The 17769-nt window shown below is 46.8% G+C and overlaps 1 protein-coding gene across 7 annotated transcripts in view; it reads right to left on the bottom strand.

The window, feature by feature from the left end:
* Positions 1–482: 482 nt before the first annotated feature.
* MYT1 (myelin transcription factor 1) overlaps positions 483–17769 on the bottom strand; it is a 65124-nt gene continuing 47837 nt past the window's right edge. For 5 of the 7 annotated variants that reach the window (XM_052785196.1, XM_052785225.1, XM_052785216.1 and 2 more), the window contains 9 exons: positions 16250–16312; positions 15968–16036; positions 11769–11831; positions 11094–11177; positions 6750–6971; positions 6074–6165; positions 5041–5144; positions 4779–4922; positions 483–3325 (listed from right to left, as the gene is read on the bottom strand). In XM_052785196.1, the coding sequence (XP_052641156.1) occupies positions 3185–3325; positions 4779–4922; positions 5041–5144; positions 6074–6165; positions 6750–6971; positions 11094–11177; positions 11769–11831; positions 15968–16036; positions 16250–16312 (982 nt within the window). In that variant the 3' untranslated portion in view covers positions 483–3184. The remainder of the gene's footprint in view (positions 3326–4778; positions 4923–5040; positions 5145–6073; positions 6166–6749; positions 6972–11093; positions 11178–11768; positions 11832–15967; positions 16037–16249; positions 16313–17769) is intronic. The other 2 variants (XM_052785206.1, XM_052785235.1) reach the window with 1 other exon arrangement.

Genomic DNA, 17769 nt, shown 5'->3' with positions numbered 1-17769 from the left:
GGGCTGGCATCTCCTGCACCGCTCCCGATGGCACCTCCTGTGCTTGCACATTGCCTGCGGGAGCATGAAGCCCCGAAATCCCGGGGATGCCGAGTTCTGGGGGTGCAGGGTACGACCCCTGCCCGGAGGAACGCTGCCTGCAGCCCTCCTGCCGCGGGGAAGGGGCTCCAGCAACCGACGAAACGAATACCTACCTTCACTTGGACTTTTGATTCTCCCCATCATGGGACTAGCGGGATTTTAGGCACCCACTTGGCCAGATGGTGACAACCCCTTATTTTTCAAAGCCTTCAGAGATACCAAACCTAAAGCCCTCCCAGATCGCCCAGTTTAGTAGGTGGGAAGAGCCAGGTTTGGGGTGGCCACAGGTCCAAGGTGGGGGGACACGCCGACCCCCCGAGCCACGGTGCAGGAGCAAGGATGAAGCCCACCGGGGACACGTCGGGGACATTGGCAGCAGCTCGAAGAAAGACCATAGGAACTAAAGTCACAAACAGAACTGGGTTTTATTATGAAATAACCGTGCCAGTACATAAGGAAGTTCTGTCTGCAAAATACATTTCCTGAGGAAAGTAGATCACAGTATTCGTTTTCACAGAATAACATGTAGCCTGCTATAACTTTCAATGTGACTCTTTATTATTTAAATATTAACAGTATTCCTTCACATAAACAAGTACTCAGTCATCACATAACCGACACACAAACGACAAAATAAATATACAACAAGAGCACAGTTCATTTTTTTCCCCGACTTAAATATTAAATAAATAATAAATACAGAATTTTCATTTACTGTTATCAGTGCCTGAAACAATATGAATGAAAAAGAAAAGAAAAACTGAAAAAGTCTCTCTTCCCCTGGTGCCCCTGCCCCTGCAAAAAAACAAACCAAAAAATTATCAAAATGTCTCGGTTATAAAATATCTTTAAAAAAATTCCCATCGTTAAAAGAATAAATAACAAAATATATAAAAAATAACTTGGTTGCATCAAAATTACAAGTAGGAGTTGTAGATAGGGTTTTTTTCTTTTTTTTCTTTTTTTTGGAATATCATTTTTTATGGTCAAAAGTTTTAATTTTTAACTTTTTTTTGCTTCTTTTATCTTCTTTTCTATGGTGCGGTGTCCAGTTCAAAATAAGTATAAAATTAATAAATAAAAAAGTTAAATAAATAGCAAAAAGTTAACATAAGTTGTTGTAAATATAAATTACATACATCTTGCCAAAATTAAATAATTTACAGGATAATTAAACTAACTACTTTTTTTTTTTTTCCCTCTCTTTCTTCCAGGAAGTGCAATTTTTCTACTTTTAAATACTAACTGAATTGCAGTCACAATCAATTTGGACTCTATTTACATGTTAAGAACATTGTGTTTTTAACACCTCAATTTTTTTTTTTCCTTTCCCTTTCTTTTGTATTTTTGCACTTGGAATGGGTTCTAAAATAAGTGAACTCATGGAGTCTGATCCTGCAAACACTTAAGTACGTGAGTAAACCCACCCACGCCAGGTGCCCTATTGAACTCAACGGGGGAACCGACACGAGTCAAGTCGCTTGTGAGCTTCGAGGCCGGATCCAGTGGCCGCTGCAATTGCTGGGAAGCTTTCTACTGACTTCTCCGAATCGCAGATTGTGCCCTAAATATCTGCAGGATTGGGCTCGAAACGACACCACAGTCTTGCCTTTAGTATGGGTCAGCATAATCCTTCCCCACTCTGCCTGCCCCACCGCCCGGAGGGATGCGGGATGCGGGATGCGGGATGCATCCTGCACTGGGACCCCACGGGGGGTTTTGCCCCCCTTGGCTTCCCAAGTGTTTGCAGCAGGGGGACAGCGAGCTCCGAACAGGAGCGAGCGTGGGGAAGAGCAAACCCACGGGGGGACAGCCGGCTGGCTCCACGCACGGTGGAGCAGATGCTGGAGAGCAGCGTCGCAAAGACATTCATAGAGTTGTTCTTTAAGTGCACAGTGGGCTGCGTGTACCAAGCTGCTTACAGAATGCTTCTTTGGAAGAATACCCAATACCTGAATACTCTTTTTTTTTTTTTTCTTTTTTTTTTTTGTTTTTGCAGAATGGCGCTTGTGCTGTGATTTTGCGCAAAACGTAGAACACCAAACCAAAAAATACCCATTGCCCTGTGGATATCTGTAAGAAATCAACTACTGATTCACGGTAGGTAAGCACTTTGCTGGCCATCAATTAACATCTCTCTTTTTGTTGGTTTTCGTTTCTTATTTTTTTTTTGTTCATCGCAATCTCAAACGTTCTCTGGCATTGATGTATGATCTCTGGACTGGCAGTACTGCGCCACTGTAAGGATGATCACAATAATGAAAAGAACCAGAACTGTCATCAAACAGACTTCCAAAAAATCATATACACCGGACCATGACACATTAAAGAATTCTTCTGTATGAAATATCTGGTATTGGCCTATTCATAATAGCTATTCTCATATTTAAGACAGACAAAGGAATACTGTAGTTGCAAACTCCAAAAGCTTCCCTGAGAACCTTTTTTCCATTGCGCTTTCCACTGGAGATCCAGAACTGCTCTTCAGATTTCTTTCAGAAAATAAAAATAAGATACTTTATAATACTTCAGAGTTCCCATGCCCAGTGGATATCTGAACACTTCGGGGTTGGGAGGCCCAGCACAGGTTCAGATTTACAGGTAGCTTGCAGCTCCAGCACTTGTAGCAACATAGAACATAATTCATGTGTGAGTAGGTGATCTGGACATACGACCATAGACAACATGAGGGTTTAAGCCAGTCATACGCTAGTCTTGGATCAGACAAGACCCTGTTCTTGTAACGTTTTAACTCTTGGATCAACTCTGCAAGAGCACGGCAACTCATGAAAGATGCCTGCTCTTCACCAGCTACCAAGCCCCGTAGCCTACTGGAGAATTTAACCTTCCATCCTGATCTACCTCGTGGTCCAGGTAGAAAAATCCCACTTTTCTCAAGAAGGTCCAAAGTTAAGTAAACGAGAACATCGAGTTCGATCAGTTCCACGTCTCAGAAATGGCCTCTTGGTTACATTTTGGTCCTTTTTTTTTTTTCTTTTTTTTTTTCATTCATTAAACAAGTTTTCTAACTTGTAAACCTGAATACTTGGAGGGAAAGTTCCACCTTACAGTCTGTTCGCTTGCTTGTCTCCATCCTGCAGCACTAAACCTGGATGCCCTTGACAGCTTGCTTGATGCTCTCCAGCAGGTCCTTGTTCTCCGGGTTCTGGTAGCACTCCTGGTTGGTGTACATGTCAGTCAGCGTGTTCACGTACGCATCGAAGTTCTGCTCGCTAATTGGCTCCTGCAGCCAAAAAAGCCAAGTAAAAGTGTTAATCGTAGAGCAGGAGGAGGCAGAGATGTTTCTTTGCCATTGATTGTCTGTGTATGTACCAAGAGCCCAAGGTCTCCACGTCGGAGCCTTTTTGTGTTACGTGCTGCACGTATGGGATCTCATCGTGCAACCCTCACCCTGCCAGGTCTTAACTGGGTCCTTAATTTTATGCATTGGCCTTGTGGAACTATTAACAGGGTCAGGTTGAGCGCGTGCAGGCAGTTTGACAGGCTTGAGGCTGAATTAAGCCATGGAAATGAAGGGCTGGAGGACGAGAGGACTGCTGAAACATCACGGAAGAAATCAAAGGCAAAGTTAGGACAGAAGCCCGGTCACCTTGGGCTCGTGTCTGCCCACGCCAGCATGGTGCTGCGGTACAGATTTTGCTTTTGAGGGGCATTGTGGAAACCTTGCAAGTATCTAACTTGGAGTTAATGGGGATAAAAGAAAGGGAGAAGAAAGAAAAAGAACAGGAGTAAAATGAGCATACAAGTCTCGTGGGCATTATTTAATTGGAGTTGCCTGAAACCTTGAAAAAATATTTGCTGAACAGTTTATTTGACCTTTATGTGTCAAATACTTTACAAAAAAGCTCTCAGCAAGCGGTTTTCTGCCAGTTAGGCAACTGGGTGAATACTATCCAAAACTGCTCTGCTGGAGGATGGCTTCTCTCCAACCAGCCTGAATTTAAATACAAACCCCAATGAAAAGGATTCCCCCCTCCCCAAAATGATGGCAGAAAAAATAAACCAAAAGCTCATTCCTCTGATCATTGCGATGGTCTTTATGAGTTGTAAGAGGACAGCTTCCCCAACAACATGAGCCCCCCCACACACACCTGGTTTTGACAACAGTAATTACATTCCTGGGAATAGAGAGAAGGTAATTAATAGCCTTTTATGGTTTTACTATTTTAATGCAGTCTTTTCATTTTGCAGTAACTCTATGGTAACACGCTGTGGGCTGTTAGACCTTGTTAAATTAAACAAAATACACTCTCTTTAAGAATGCTATTCTTTGGCTGCCAGCTATTCAAAACTGAATTGAAACTACCTACATTATAATAGGAGCTGTAAGATCTTTCTGACATTGAAATCCAATCCCTCCTGATCTCTGCTTCTGCTGTCTTAGCCTAAAAGGTGCTGGGTGCCCTTGATAAAGTTTCATATTTTGTGATAATGCTCCCAGATATAATGAGACAGAACAATAGTTACAAAGGGAGATCAGCAGAAAATGACAACAAAAGGGAGATATAATGCAAGCTTCAGAGATAAGGCAAAAATACTGATCTTATAAAGGACACGTAGGTGTATGTAGAGAAATTCTCCCACTCTTTAATTGTACGTAAGCCTTATCGTGAACGGGGTTTGGCATGGCCCCCTCGATCACGCTGGCTGGAGCGAGCGCTGTCAAAGTTTCTTACCATGTGCGGAAGGCGGATATTGGCAAGACTTTGGATTAGAGCCTGGCTCAACCCTGAGAGCTCCAGGAACAGGGCTTCGTTTTGCTCCTCTATGATTTTGTTTTCCTCCTCAATGTTCTTCAGGTTCTTCTCCATGGTGGTGATCTGCAGAGCAAGGAGGACAGGAGAGTTACCAGCCCTCAAGCAACGGCACCCACCACCACCAATGCAAGGGGCTTGGCCCTGCGTCCCTGCTCTTGGGCGCGCGTCCGAGGACACAAACCTGCGACTGCAGTTTCACCATGGCTGCTTCCATCTCCGAGTTGGACTCGTTCAGCTCACTGATCTCCTTGTTCAGCTGCTTGATCTCTTCATCGTTCTCCAGAACTGCAGGAGAGAAGGTCACGGCCAAGTCAGCAAATGCTTGTGGGAAAAGCAAAAATGTTGGGCTTTCTGCTGAGCCCATCCTGTTGCAGAGACATCACCACTCAAAAAGTCCTCACCTTTGCTTTTACATCCTCTAAACAGGATGCACATCTCACCTGGTTTTTACTTCTTTCATTTTTTTGGTAGCATTTTTAGCATCATGTTTCAATGTTACTTTATAGGTCAATATGTAAATGCAAAAGCCAATGACAGCATAGCAGTTGGAGTCCAGCACCTCCACGCACCCTGCAAGGTTGATTGCCCTGAAAACTCAGGTCATTCTCTCCAGTCCTGAGTTTGGGGAGATGCCATTTAAACAACTAATGCATGTCTTGATTAGAATTTACGAGGTTCATAAAATAAAGCAATATTTCTAGCAGAGTGCAGGTATTTATAGGCTCCAAACTGTGTAAGTATTCAAGTGAAATGCCTGAACCTTGTGAAATACCACAGAAACCTCAGTAATAGCACTGGAAATGCAAAGTGCCATCACTAACAAAATTCCAGATCCAGAAATATCTGCAGAATTAAAAGCCCTGAATAGGTGAAAATCACTGAATGACTGCAACGGATTTGTAAAAATGTCAGTGAATATTTCAAAAAATATCTCAATTTCAGCATTAATTCTTTTTGCCTGGAATTTCACTATGGAAACTCCTTCTTTATCGTTTCACCTGCTCCATCCCAGTGTGTCATTTGGGGAGTGGTGCCGGTATCATGCCACCCCCAAAATCCAAGCAGCCTGAGAAATGGGTGTTTATAGCACATGGTAAGCTTGCAAATCTGAGACCAGATTTCAGTTGTTGAAACCTCCTCAGTCTGCAAAGAAAAAGATATAGGGGCTCAATACCCTGACACACCTGCAAGGCAAAAGGAGTGAAAATCCTTACCATCGCTGGTCTTGAACTTTGTGTTGAGAATTTCATCCCCTGAGAGTTTTCCTTTCTTCCCAGCAAACGTAGCTCTTGGACACCCTGACAAACTGAAAAGCAAGTAAAAATGGGTTTCATAAGCTCTCAGTATTTATAGGTGCTTATGTTCCCAACAAGATCATGTACCATTTGGTGGAGTTCATGCTGCGAGACAGTTCCTCTAAAAGCTTTTTATGGTACAGAGGAAATTGCTTTATGAATAATGCCGCAAAACTCCCCGTTTATAAAGCAAGAGCAATTTTCTCTGAACAAAGATTAAAAAACACATTGTTTCCTAGAAGAGAGGGCATGACAGGTGAGGAAGGTGAGACAAGTCTGGCTGGTTTGGGTGTCAAACCCCCTGTTTGGGGTGCCCAAGTCCTGTCCTGGCTTACTCATGGAAGGACGTTGTATTATCAATTTTCATGATTTTGCCCAATCCACATCTCACCATTGCAATATTAAAACAACTACGCATTTTCTTCTATGCAGAAAGCTCCAACCTTGGAGCAACCTGACTGAGGTCAGCATCAAAAGCACCAGCTATTGAGCCTTGCATGAAGACCTGAACGATGCTCAAGCAGCATCTACAGGCAGGTAGGTGAGTCCATGGCAATGTTATCACGCTCCTGGTGATTTCAGTCCCGTGATTTACCTTCTGTGAGTGAGGAAGCTCCCGTTGGCGTGGCCAGAGCCGTCGCAGCCAGGGGTTGGGCAGGTCGGGCCTTCATTCTTCAATGACTTCCAGGAAAATGAGGAGCCGTTGAGCGATCCTTCCTTCTGCCTGCGGGCTGCGAGAGGGCACCCTGATGCGCTCCGGTGAGAGGCGTATTTGCCGCTGATGTGTCCAAGCCCAACACAGCCAGGAACCGGACACCTGGGCACAGGGAATTACCAAAAATTACAGCATGGGAATGAAGAGGGTCGTAAGAAAATTAGGGATGAGCAGGAATGAGGAAGCCTGGGAAGCGAGCTTTCACGTTTGGGGATCTCATCTGGACCTTATGTGGTAGATGCTTAGTTGATGGAAATGCCAGATGGGAAATTAAGAGCTACAACTGCCCCTTCAAAAGAGCCAAAGAGAACCAAGGTAAATCCTGCAAGAGGGAAAGACTGTGGAGGTCGCATCACACTCGCTCTTGCAGCAAAAGCAGGTCCCAGTGGTGTCCCAAAGTGTGTGTTTGGTGCTTCATCGAGGGCAAAGATGGCAGGTTGGGCTGCCTGACTTTGGATCCTGATGCAAACCAAGGTTGACACGCTCATATCGAACTGTCACACATTTACAGCCAGCTCTGCCCGGTGTTACTGCTGAGGAACCCAGGGTCATCAACTTTATCACCCTACACTAGCACGGTCGACGCAATCTAGGAGCACTGTCTGTGCCCACGGAGACACGACCCTTCGCCGTGAACCAGTCCCTGAGCCAGGAGCCGGTCAGGCTGCAACCTGCACACCAAGAAGCTGCAAACCTGCTCCTGTAAGGAGGGCATCCGAGGGGTTTCTGAGCCCGTACCCCATCAGACATGACAAATAAACACGCTGGCTACCGAGAGATCAACCTGCGCTCGAAGGGAATAAAAGTGGGAATTACCGCCAAGGCGGTGCACGAGCCCTTCTGCCCCTGTGCTTCTGCCACTGTTTATGGCCGGTTCAGGCGGACGGGAGCTGCGAGGGGTGTCATGGAAGCGCTGACACAACTCGTGCTAATTGCCAAGAGGATGAGTGCCTCTAAAAGGCACCTCTTTCCTCCCCGCTCGCAAACTCCCCGCCTAATGGCATAATCACTAAATTCAGCTGTTCGACAAAGCCCAGCGTATCTATTAAGGTTTCTGCTGTGGTTTGCATTTGTTTAAAGATGCTAGTCAATTATAAATACAGTTAAAAGTTTATTACTCAAGGGAGGTTACTCTAAAAAAGGGAAGGTGGAAGTAGGTAAGAAATGGCAAAAATAACCCTGTGTCCTCGGTTTGAAAGCGATTAGGGACTTTGAGTTTCCCTAGCAAAATATCCGCTGAGCTGCTCCTGAAAATCGCAAGCTGCGTTTCAACGCAGAAATGATTACCCTGATTGTTTACATTTCGTACAAAAGGGAGATGACAGCAGAAGGGGGGAGCTGTACACCCAGCCTTTTCCCAAGACAATTTGAAAAATGCTGATCTTGATTTTAATCAGCTGCAAATGCAGCACAATTCACTTATAATATCCCTGCCAGCAGGATCCTCAGTAAATTCATAACATCATTGCTTTTATATGATCACGAGCAAATTACTGAATCCTCAGGAGGAAAAGGAGAGGGGGGAAAAAAAAACAGCGAGAGAGAGAGAGAGACAAACCCCAGCATTTAGTATGCAGCAGTTACGGTCCAACCGTTACATATTTTACGCTGTTAATTTAACTTTCATTACATTTTCATTGTTAAAAAATAAACCAGAGCCTTATTGTGCAGAACAGCTGGCTTGGACATTTTTTATTCTTTTTTTTTTTTTTTAATTATTATTATTTAACGGAAGCACCAGTAGCATTTGATCAATTAGGCAGCCGTGGATGCTTCTGTTTTATGCTAGGGCTGGGCTGAAGGTTGAGGTGATCTGTTCAATCACGTCTGTAGCAAATTACTTGAAGGATGAACAACAAAAACAACAGGGACTAAATGACTTTCTCCTCAGTGGCGATGTGCAAAACTCGGCCGGGTTCCAAGTGGCGCTTGGTGCAGACGGAAGATGGATTTAGAGCCAAATCTCCTTAAGGCAAACCCACGCCGGGCGCACCTTGCTGTGGGAGGCAGAACACAAGCTTCCCAAGGGCTGGGGGAAGGCGGCAGCGAAGGGATCGTTGTACCGTCTTGTTTTGCACATCTCAGAGGAGCTTCTGCTCCTCCTGGGCGTACTGGAGGAGCAGGGGTTGCTGGCTGTGCCGTGGGACATTGGGGAATGCCTTCGCGTCCTCATGCCACAGAGACCCTCGGAGCCCACCCGGCACTGCCTGCACCCGCACCCACAGTCCCGCTGCTGACGGAGCAACAGAACCACAACCAGCCTCAAAGGCCAGTCCGGGGGTGGATGGCACCAGCTTTCTAGGAATCAGAAAATCCCAGTTCTGGTGATGCTCCAACCCCATTTCTTGCCACTTTAGCTTCCCAGCATTTGCACCTTTAGGGTGGACTAGGAGAGACCCAGCCCCTGGTGAGGATGCTGGAGGGGGGACCACTGGTTCTGCTGGGGATGCTCTGACAGCTCGTCTCCCGTTCCTATACAAGCCCCAGCTGCACCATAACAAAACAGCCATAAAAGAGCCCCTTTCTCCCTGCACTGGGAAGCACTCTCATTGCAGAAAAACAGCACTGGGGGAGCTGCTTGGCACATCCCTGACCGGTCCCAGCCCCAAATGGGGCAGGCAAGGATGAGCAAAGCCACTTTTTCCCCAGTCCTGCAGGGCACGTGTCCCTGGGAAAAACGTGGAGAGGGATGACCTCCCAACCTCGGGCCTCCGACTGCAGGAAAAGAAGCAAACGTGCAACAGCCGGCAGTTGCACGACAGCATTTGCTCCTTGTCCTTTCCTTCGCTATGTCACTGGTTAACAGCACAGCATTACAATGCCACCAGCAATTTAGTGTGTTTGAGCCAAAAAAAAGGCTTTTCTCCCACAGATTCTCGAGTAGGTTGCTTAATTTTTAATAAACTCTGCTAACTCTTGCTAATTATCACACGGCTCATTTAACTGGGAGGCTTTCCTTCCTGTAGACTGAAGAGTAAGAACAGAGCAGATGGCTCAAATATCATCTTTTTCTTAAAGGTCCTTCCCTTGGCTGGCGCATCCCAGTTTCCCACAGCCCCCGCGGGGCTCTTCTGCACCCACTGGTTCTCGCTCTGGCTCAGCCTCTGCTCCAGTGCAAAACCCAGAGACACGGAGGTATTAACCTCCGCTCTTCTGCAAGGGCAAGACCTGCCCTAGAGCTAAAATGAGGAAAAAAAACGATGCATCTGGGGACAGCCTGCTGAGCCAAAGGGGTTTGGCCAGATATGCCAGCACTCATGGGCATCCAGAAGCTCTTGGAGGGGGTTGAGAAGTTTTCTCACGTTTCTTTTTACCCCCCTCCATATGCACTTGTTGGGTGAGCAGACAGGCTCCGGAAAGCCCGGGGATGCTCTGGGTTAAGAAAAAATAGGATCCTGGAGTCAGTGCTGGCCCCAGCCCCACTGTAAAGGCTTTGATGTCCTGTAGCTGCACAAGGGGTTGAGACACAGATCCCAAACCTCGCGTCAGGCCCTGGACGCTGAGCCCGTGATGCTCAGGCTTGCTAAAAGTCAGGACAAATGGATTTCACAGCAAATGTAAAGCTCCTAAGGCAGACTAAGGGATTTAAAATCTCTGTTCCCAGTGGGAATAAACGCCCTGGGATGTTTTGAAAAATTCAGCCCGAGGCAGCAGAGAAAGGCTTTCTCAGTTCACTTTGAATATTCAGTTGTGGCAGAGACTCTACAAAACCATTTTATTCAGGGTTACTGGATCCTGACCTGGCTCAGTGATGGATAGTTTCTATTTCTACCGTGTTCCTGGGAGTTAAGCAAGCCCACTGGCAGCCCTCACCTGCCCATTGCTGCCTGAAAACCTGCAACGTTTCACTTGACTGTGGGGTTTTTACCCTCATTTACAACACTGGTGGTTTTTTTAGGAATTATATAAAGCACAGGTAGTGCCCTACCAGCCTACCTTTCGCATCCACAAAAACGAGTAAGAAAAAAATCACCATTACCTCCCCCACTGCCCAATTTTTCCAATCAAATTTCCAAATCGCAACACCATTTTTGGGTTCAGGGAAAAATTCCCCCAAAACCAGCAGAAAAGCTTTGGCAGCGCCTGCTCCAGCGCGGGCAGACGATGCTCCGAGCAGCGAGAGCGAGGGGGGATGCGGGATGGATGCTGCTCCCCTGCGTAAATCTGTGCGAGGCAAAGGGGATAGAGCGCAAGGCTCCACTCGGGAGTTATCTCCAGACTTACTTCATCAGCTCTGGGTCTTCTTTATCATCCTTTGTCGGGGTGATCTTGATCCCACTTTTCTTGGCACGAGGGCAGCCTGACAGACTGTGGTTAAAAAGAGAAGAAAGGCCTGTCTCATTGGCAGAATCACTGCATTTGCTATTCCCCCGCTTCAGTCATCTTTCCCTTGAATTTGGCACAGTGTTTTTGATCTCTCTCGTTTTGCAGCTTCACATCACGAGGAGAAGTCAGGAGAAAAAAAAAATAAATAAAAAAATTGAGGGAAATGGACAGTAATTAATGGTGTCTAGATAAGAAGATATCTGCTAACAGCCTGCAAAGTTTAATGGAATTGTTGAAATAGAAGGCTCAGATCTCTGCTATTAACGCTCTAAAGTGATAATAGAAGTCATAAATAGGTGGCATTATTAACAGGAACATTGCATCAGCTAAAATCTGACCCTTTGTCTTTTATTCTGTTGAAGGGAGCTTCTAATCAGATGCTGGAAACATAAAAAAAAAAAAAAAAAAAAAAAAAGAGAAGTCAGATTAAAGAGATGAAAATAGGCTTCAGTTGTCAGTAACATTAATGTTTTATTCAGAACTTTACAACTCTGCCCACTGCAGGGGGAAAAAAAAAAAAAAGAAACCAAACAGAAAGAGGCTACAGAGAAAATAATTTAAGGGAGATCTTACCTTCTATGCGATGCATAATTTCCTGTTATGTGACCAGAGCCATCACAACCAGGAGTAGGGCACCTGCGGAGGAAAGGGAGGCTCAGATTAGCCTGGGGATGCGAGCAGGGAATCGACGGTTTGCAACAGCTCATTTCAAAGAGAAATCTAGGGACTGTCAACACAGAAGCAGGTTTTTTCTTCCTGCCCATTCTCCCTCCATAGGAACAAAGTCTGGTCTGTAATATCCATGGCACCAATGTCGATGCGTTGCTGCATGCATGTCGGCGTTAGAGAGGAACATCGGTGGGAAGAGATGAGGATGTTGGGAGCGTGATGGGTGGCTGCTCTCCAGCAGAGGGACGTGGGTCCCACCCTCACAAAGGGGACAGCTCAGGACGTGATAATGAGCCAAAAAAAGACCTCCAGGACAGTGGGTACAGCAGTACAGACAGATGGTACAGCAGGTACCATCCAGGGCCATTGGGCTGGATGTGAGCATAGACAAGAAACCAGAAAAATAGCCTACAGCTCTGGACAACGGGGCCACCTTGGCCACCACCAAGAGGAAGCCCAACAGAAGGGCTCAGCTCAGGTCTGGATGACTTGGGAAGGGGCTAATCTCACTGCGGCACAAACACCCCGCCGCAGGAGGGTCCTCAGAGTCCAAAACCGGCCGATGCCACTGATGGAAAGTAATGAAGGAATAGGAGGAAAAAGGTCAGGTTAACCTCGGGTCTCCTCCCCTAACACCATGGGCAAGGGACACGGGGTTCTGCCTGGGGACCACTGCCTGCGGGGCCTCGGGTTGGGGATCACCAGGTCACCGCGTACGGTGCACCAGCAGCTTTTGGTGCTTCGGTGCAAAATCTGCCCCTCAGTCCTCAGCCGCTGCTGTTACAAAGGGGTCTTTGAAGATGCAGCCCTGATCATGCGTTTGAAGGCAAACATCCAGCGCTCTGGGACGTGATTGAAAGCGAAGCCTGGAGAATACTTCTGTGATCACACAAACCGGCACAAAGGCTAGTGGGGGCTGCGAGCCCTGCCGAGCGGCAGCGAAGATAATGGCACGAGTTAAACACCGCATCATTAAGGGCACAGAAGCGAGAAAGGTGAGGGGATATGAAGTACCACGAGCACAAAGATCTGCTCCGAATGCTGTAGGTGACACGGCGGACATAAAAGTTGTCATGGGGACAAGGAAGAGAGGCGAGGAGTGCTCACCGAGGATGTGCGCGCCAGCTTGCCAATTAGCCAGGGCTGTTTAAGTCAAGTGATTAGGACAGGGGGGAGGAAATCCATGGTGGGACGAGCGGGAGATGCTGAGCCACTCGCTTCTGAGCTGGAGCGAGCAAAGCTCACGGCACAGCCGCAAGCTTGCAAAATGCCCTTTCGCTTTGGGGGAGGAATTTGCTGTGCCCCCACTTTTTCGATCCCCATTTTTCAAGCCACCGGTGCCTGCTTTGGTACCACTGGTTGGTACCCCACAGCAGAGCAGGGACCGATGTGTAAATGCACGGTGTCTCCAGGACACCCCAGTGAACTGATGGGCAACACTTGGTGGTGCACGGGCAGCCTCTGGGGCTGATGCCTTTGGGAAAGCTCATGCCTGACCTGGGCAATGGTATAGCTGGGGTGCTCTGGCCCTGAGAGTTAGTGGAGCAATGATTTCCACAGATGCCTTTAGTTTTGCAGCTTGGAAAATAGCCTTTTAAAAAGTCCTCGGTTTTTGTCAGAAAATATAAAAGTTCTCATTTTTGCACCAGCTCTGAGGGTGGGTTTGGCATTTGCGGGTCATTGAATAGTCTCCATTGGTGAAAAGAAATTGGCACCTCGCCTAGGGTGGGAGAGTAGTGACATGTCCTGGTCCCAGAGGTGTGGTAGGGACACTAAGTCAGGACCAAGGCTCAGCATGCTCAGACCCAGGAAAACATAAATGCGCGTAGGTCTGGTGCAGTAAGAGAAGGGACACATCCAGCAGGACCTCGATGAGGGTGCCAATTCTCTAAATCATTTAGAAATTACAGGTTTAGGAGATGACTGTGACATTTCCCTGTTATACGCTGTTAAAGTAGAAAGCAAAACTATTTCTTTGTTGTTCTAGCTTCAGGGTGGGATGAAATTATGAAAATGCTAACACCAAACTCCTTTTGCCTTTCAGGACTTTTAAAGAGGGGAGAGAAATGATTTGATTTTTATTTTTAATTATCTGGAGACAAATCATACCGACAGAGACCTTTTATTGCATGTTCCAGCCTGGAGCTGGTTTTTTTATATCAGGCATATTAACCCCTGAAATAGAATTTATAATAGAAACACTGACATAGCCTTATCTGAAGTTGTGAAAAGCTATGACTGCGCTATCTGTAATATCTCCAAATCCTCTTCCCTTCCTCCCTCCTCAGCTCCCATCCTCACCAGGACAGAGGAAAAAAGCAGTACTTGGGAAATAACAATAAAAAGCTTTGTTTTGGCCAGAAGTCTCCTGTTTTATATAGTATTTTGATAAAAAGTGCTGACATCAGATGCCCAAGGGTTGCAGGGCACACTGCACAGTGAGGCTCGGCGTGATGCTTGGTCTCAGGGACGACCCTGTTTGCTTTTTCTCTGGGCCCTTACTGGAAATGGGCACTGTTCCTGAGAGCTTTTAATATCTTTAACACTAATTGCCTGATCACTGGGCTATTCTTTAAGGCTGTTGGAGAAACACCAGTTCAGCAAAGCTCTCTTAAGAGGTTCTTTCAAAATGTATATCGTCTATAATGCATGATTAAGTGTACTTAGCGCTAATCATGCGAGTCCTTTCTATCCACTAGCATATTCTATTAATATCAACTAATCTAGCTACTTTTTCCACCTCTGTGATAAGGAGCAGGCAGCTAATGAACATTTTTCCTGGCACCAGCACCTGCATCGGTGGTGGGGTACGGAGCAGTCCCAGACCCACGCTGCCCTCCGGGCCACCAGAAAGGGATTTGGGACTTTACCAATCACCTTAATGACCAAAGGAGCTCCCACCTGACTCTACTATGGCTCCAAACATCACTGATTGCATACAGGACACAGGGCATTTTTTTTTTTTTTCCTTGATGAGCCTGTGCAATGTGAAGTCGCCCATGAGGTTTTACTCTCAGTAGAGCCTCTTCAGTTATAGTTATGAATATCTCAGTGTCTAAATAATCCTGAAACTGGATTCAGCAAACCAGGGAGCTCAGAGGAGAATCGGCCTCCAAAGGTAGGCTGGCTCCATGGAAGAGATGTTGAAAAACATTTCACAATTAGCTTTCCCCCAAAGATGCAGGTTGGGTGGAAGAGAGTTAGGGTCCCCCCAGTGTCTCCATCTATTTTAAATACAATCTCTATTAAAGCTTTCTTTGGGGGAGGCAACCTAAGAGAAGGGAAACCTTCTTGTGAAGAATAAGCTCCTGCTGAAAATGAGGACTTTTGGTAAGACAGCAGCAAAGCTGAACACAGGATTCAGAGGAAGATATTTGAATGAAAATGTCAAAACCAGGTTCCTCCCTTCAGGAGCAGAAAGGGGAACACAGAAATTCGGGTGCCCATCAGCCCTTTGCCATTGGCTCAGGATCCAGCCTCACCAAGCATTTGCTTGCTCCCTCTTTTATTCCCTGACAAACCAAACTCCCATGGAAGTGAATAGGAACCCCTGTCACTACATCCCGAACAGCCCCTAAAATTTAGCATAAAATTATCATCCCAGGTTCTCCAGAAGAGTTGGCTTTGCTATGTCCTGGTGGTATTTTCCCAGCTGTGTCTCTACCCAAAAATAAAGCGTGTGCCTTTATCTAGGCTTTGGATTATTTAAGAGATGGACAAAAATGTTGAATGAAAAGGGTTATGGCAACAAACTAGGGAACAAGAGCTTGGGAAAAGATGCCAAATGAGAAAGAAAATAGCATATGTCTACAGTGCCCAAAGGAAACCTGCCAGGGGTCCAGGTTATTTCTGATCACTGCCGTGATCCCCCCCTCCCCAAAATAAGCCTTCCTCCGTGCCATTGCCTCTTCTCAACACGGCAGCTGGAGGCTGGACTCCACCAGAGCTCCTTGCAGGTCGATTTTGATCGGCTCTTTGAAAGGAGAAGGGAGGGGATGGAAAAGCAAAAGCAGAGCAAGAGGAGGGGGGGCAGGAAGGGAGAAGAGAGAAAAAAGGGTGGAAAAAAAGAAAAAAAAGGAGTTCCAAGTTGAGCGCAAACATACTTGAGGTCAGCAGAGTGGGCAGCCATGAGGTTTCTGAGGCTCTTGTCAGCAAGAGGACAACCAGAAAGGCTGAAAGAGAAGAGATGGAATATCTGGATAAGCAAAAAAAAAAAAAAAAAAAGGAAAAAAGGAAAAAGAAAAAGGGCCAGGGCGTGGGGAGGGAGAGGGGCAACAGAAGGTGGGGAGGAAACAGAACCAAACTATCCACATGGTCAAAAAATATACTCAAAGAAATAAAAAGTTGTCTTTCAAGTCCAAACCATGAAAAAAAGTTCAACCCACCTGCGGTGAGAGGCATAGTTTCCCGTTATGTGTCCGCTACCGTCACAGCCTGGGGTTGGGCAACTGGGCAACAACAACAACAACGAGTGTAAGTGCTGGAAAGGAATGGATTCACCCGAGAGCCACGGATCTGCAAAGCCAGCTGAGCCCCCCTCGGGGTCTGTCTGCGGGGGGCTCAGCCCAGCCCTGGACCCCTTACACCGGCTCCTTCCATCGGACCTCGGCATGTGTTTGTATGTTTGCATGCAAATAAACCATCTGTTTCCCTTGCAGCTCCCCTTCCTCCCTTTTTTATTCCCAAAAGATCACAAGGATCCTGAAAGAAAATTGAAAAAATTTATGCCAAATGTGAAGAAAATGTTCAAAATACGTAGCTGCTTGGTTTGCTCGGCAGCAGTGCGAGACTTAAAGTTCTGGGTGGCATGAACACCACTGTCTTGGTGCTGCCAGTTTGGATGATTTCTGCAATACTGAAGCTCTGGCTGCAGGAATCAGCTTATTCCCTGCAAGCGTCAGATTTCAGCTTTCTGAATTGATTTCCGCCCCCCCTAGCCCTTATAGCTGCAAAGAAAAGCTTGAAAACACTATTCACTCCAGAAGGGGAATAAAAGTAACCTCTGACTCATGTGCCTGGGGGCTCTTAAATTGAGGAGTAGCAGAAGCTGCCACTCACCTGCTGCCTTCGCCGGGCTGCGGTTCCCACCCATCCCTCTCCACTGCATCCCCCATTAATTCCACTTGTGTGGGCAGTGGGAAAAGGTGCCATCCCTTCTTGATGTCCAGGGAATAAAAGCCAGTTTGTGCATGAGCGGTGAGGTTCTGGCACTGTCCTGCCCTGCCTGCCCGAGGCCGGAGGGGATGCGAGAGATCAGGGATGTCCTGGGACAGTTTGACCTGCCAAGTTGAGTCTTGGGGATGCAGCTATTCCCTGCTCACCCTCGAGTCCTTTTCACAGCCACACCACCATACAAACACGGTGAGCCCTAGAGCCGGCACCGATACGACGATGTTCAAGCAGCAGTGATGTATTGCTACGTGGTACCCAGTCGTGCGCCAACAGGAGGGCGGCAAGAAGATAGAGGTGAGGAGCATCTTCACTGCGACTGCCCTCAGTGCCTGGAGATGGCCCAAGAACTATACCCAGACACGGAGCATCAGACGGACACAGCGGGCAAGTCTGCTCCGGAGTTAACTACAGCTAATTCATTACAGCCCTTGGGCCAGAAAGGAACAAGGATGCTAAATGGGGAGAGAAGGCTCAGGGCTGCCCACAACACCATTTATTTATTCCAGGGCTGTTTCCATTTAGGAAATTTCTCTACCCTCATAATACAATTATAGCACAGGAGGACTTCAGGGCTCTACCTCAGAAATTGCTATTCACATCGCTGCTGGGTTTTTAAAAAGCCTTTAGAGCGTTGCATAGGGCAGCTGCTCTGTGCTTTGCTCATTTAGGGAAGATGCTGCTGCTGCTGCTCTGCCCCCACGGATCTGCTCCCTGCCTGTCTGCTCCCTCCGCC

The sequence above is a fragment of the Harpia harpyja genome, chromosome 1, assembly GCF_026419915.1.
Source record: "Harpia harpyja isolate bHarHar1 chromosome 1, bHarHar1 primary haplotype, whole genome shotgun sequence".
NCBI classification, from domain to species: domain Eukaryota; kingdom Metazoa; phylum Chordata; class Aves; order Accipitriformes; family Accipitridae; genus Harpia; species Harpia harpyja.
The sequence above is the reverse complement of the archived record's forward strand: the minus strand, read 5'-3'. Positions and strand labels throughout refer to the sequence as shown.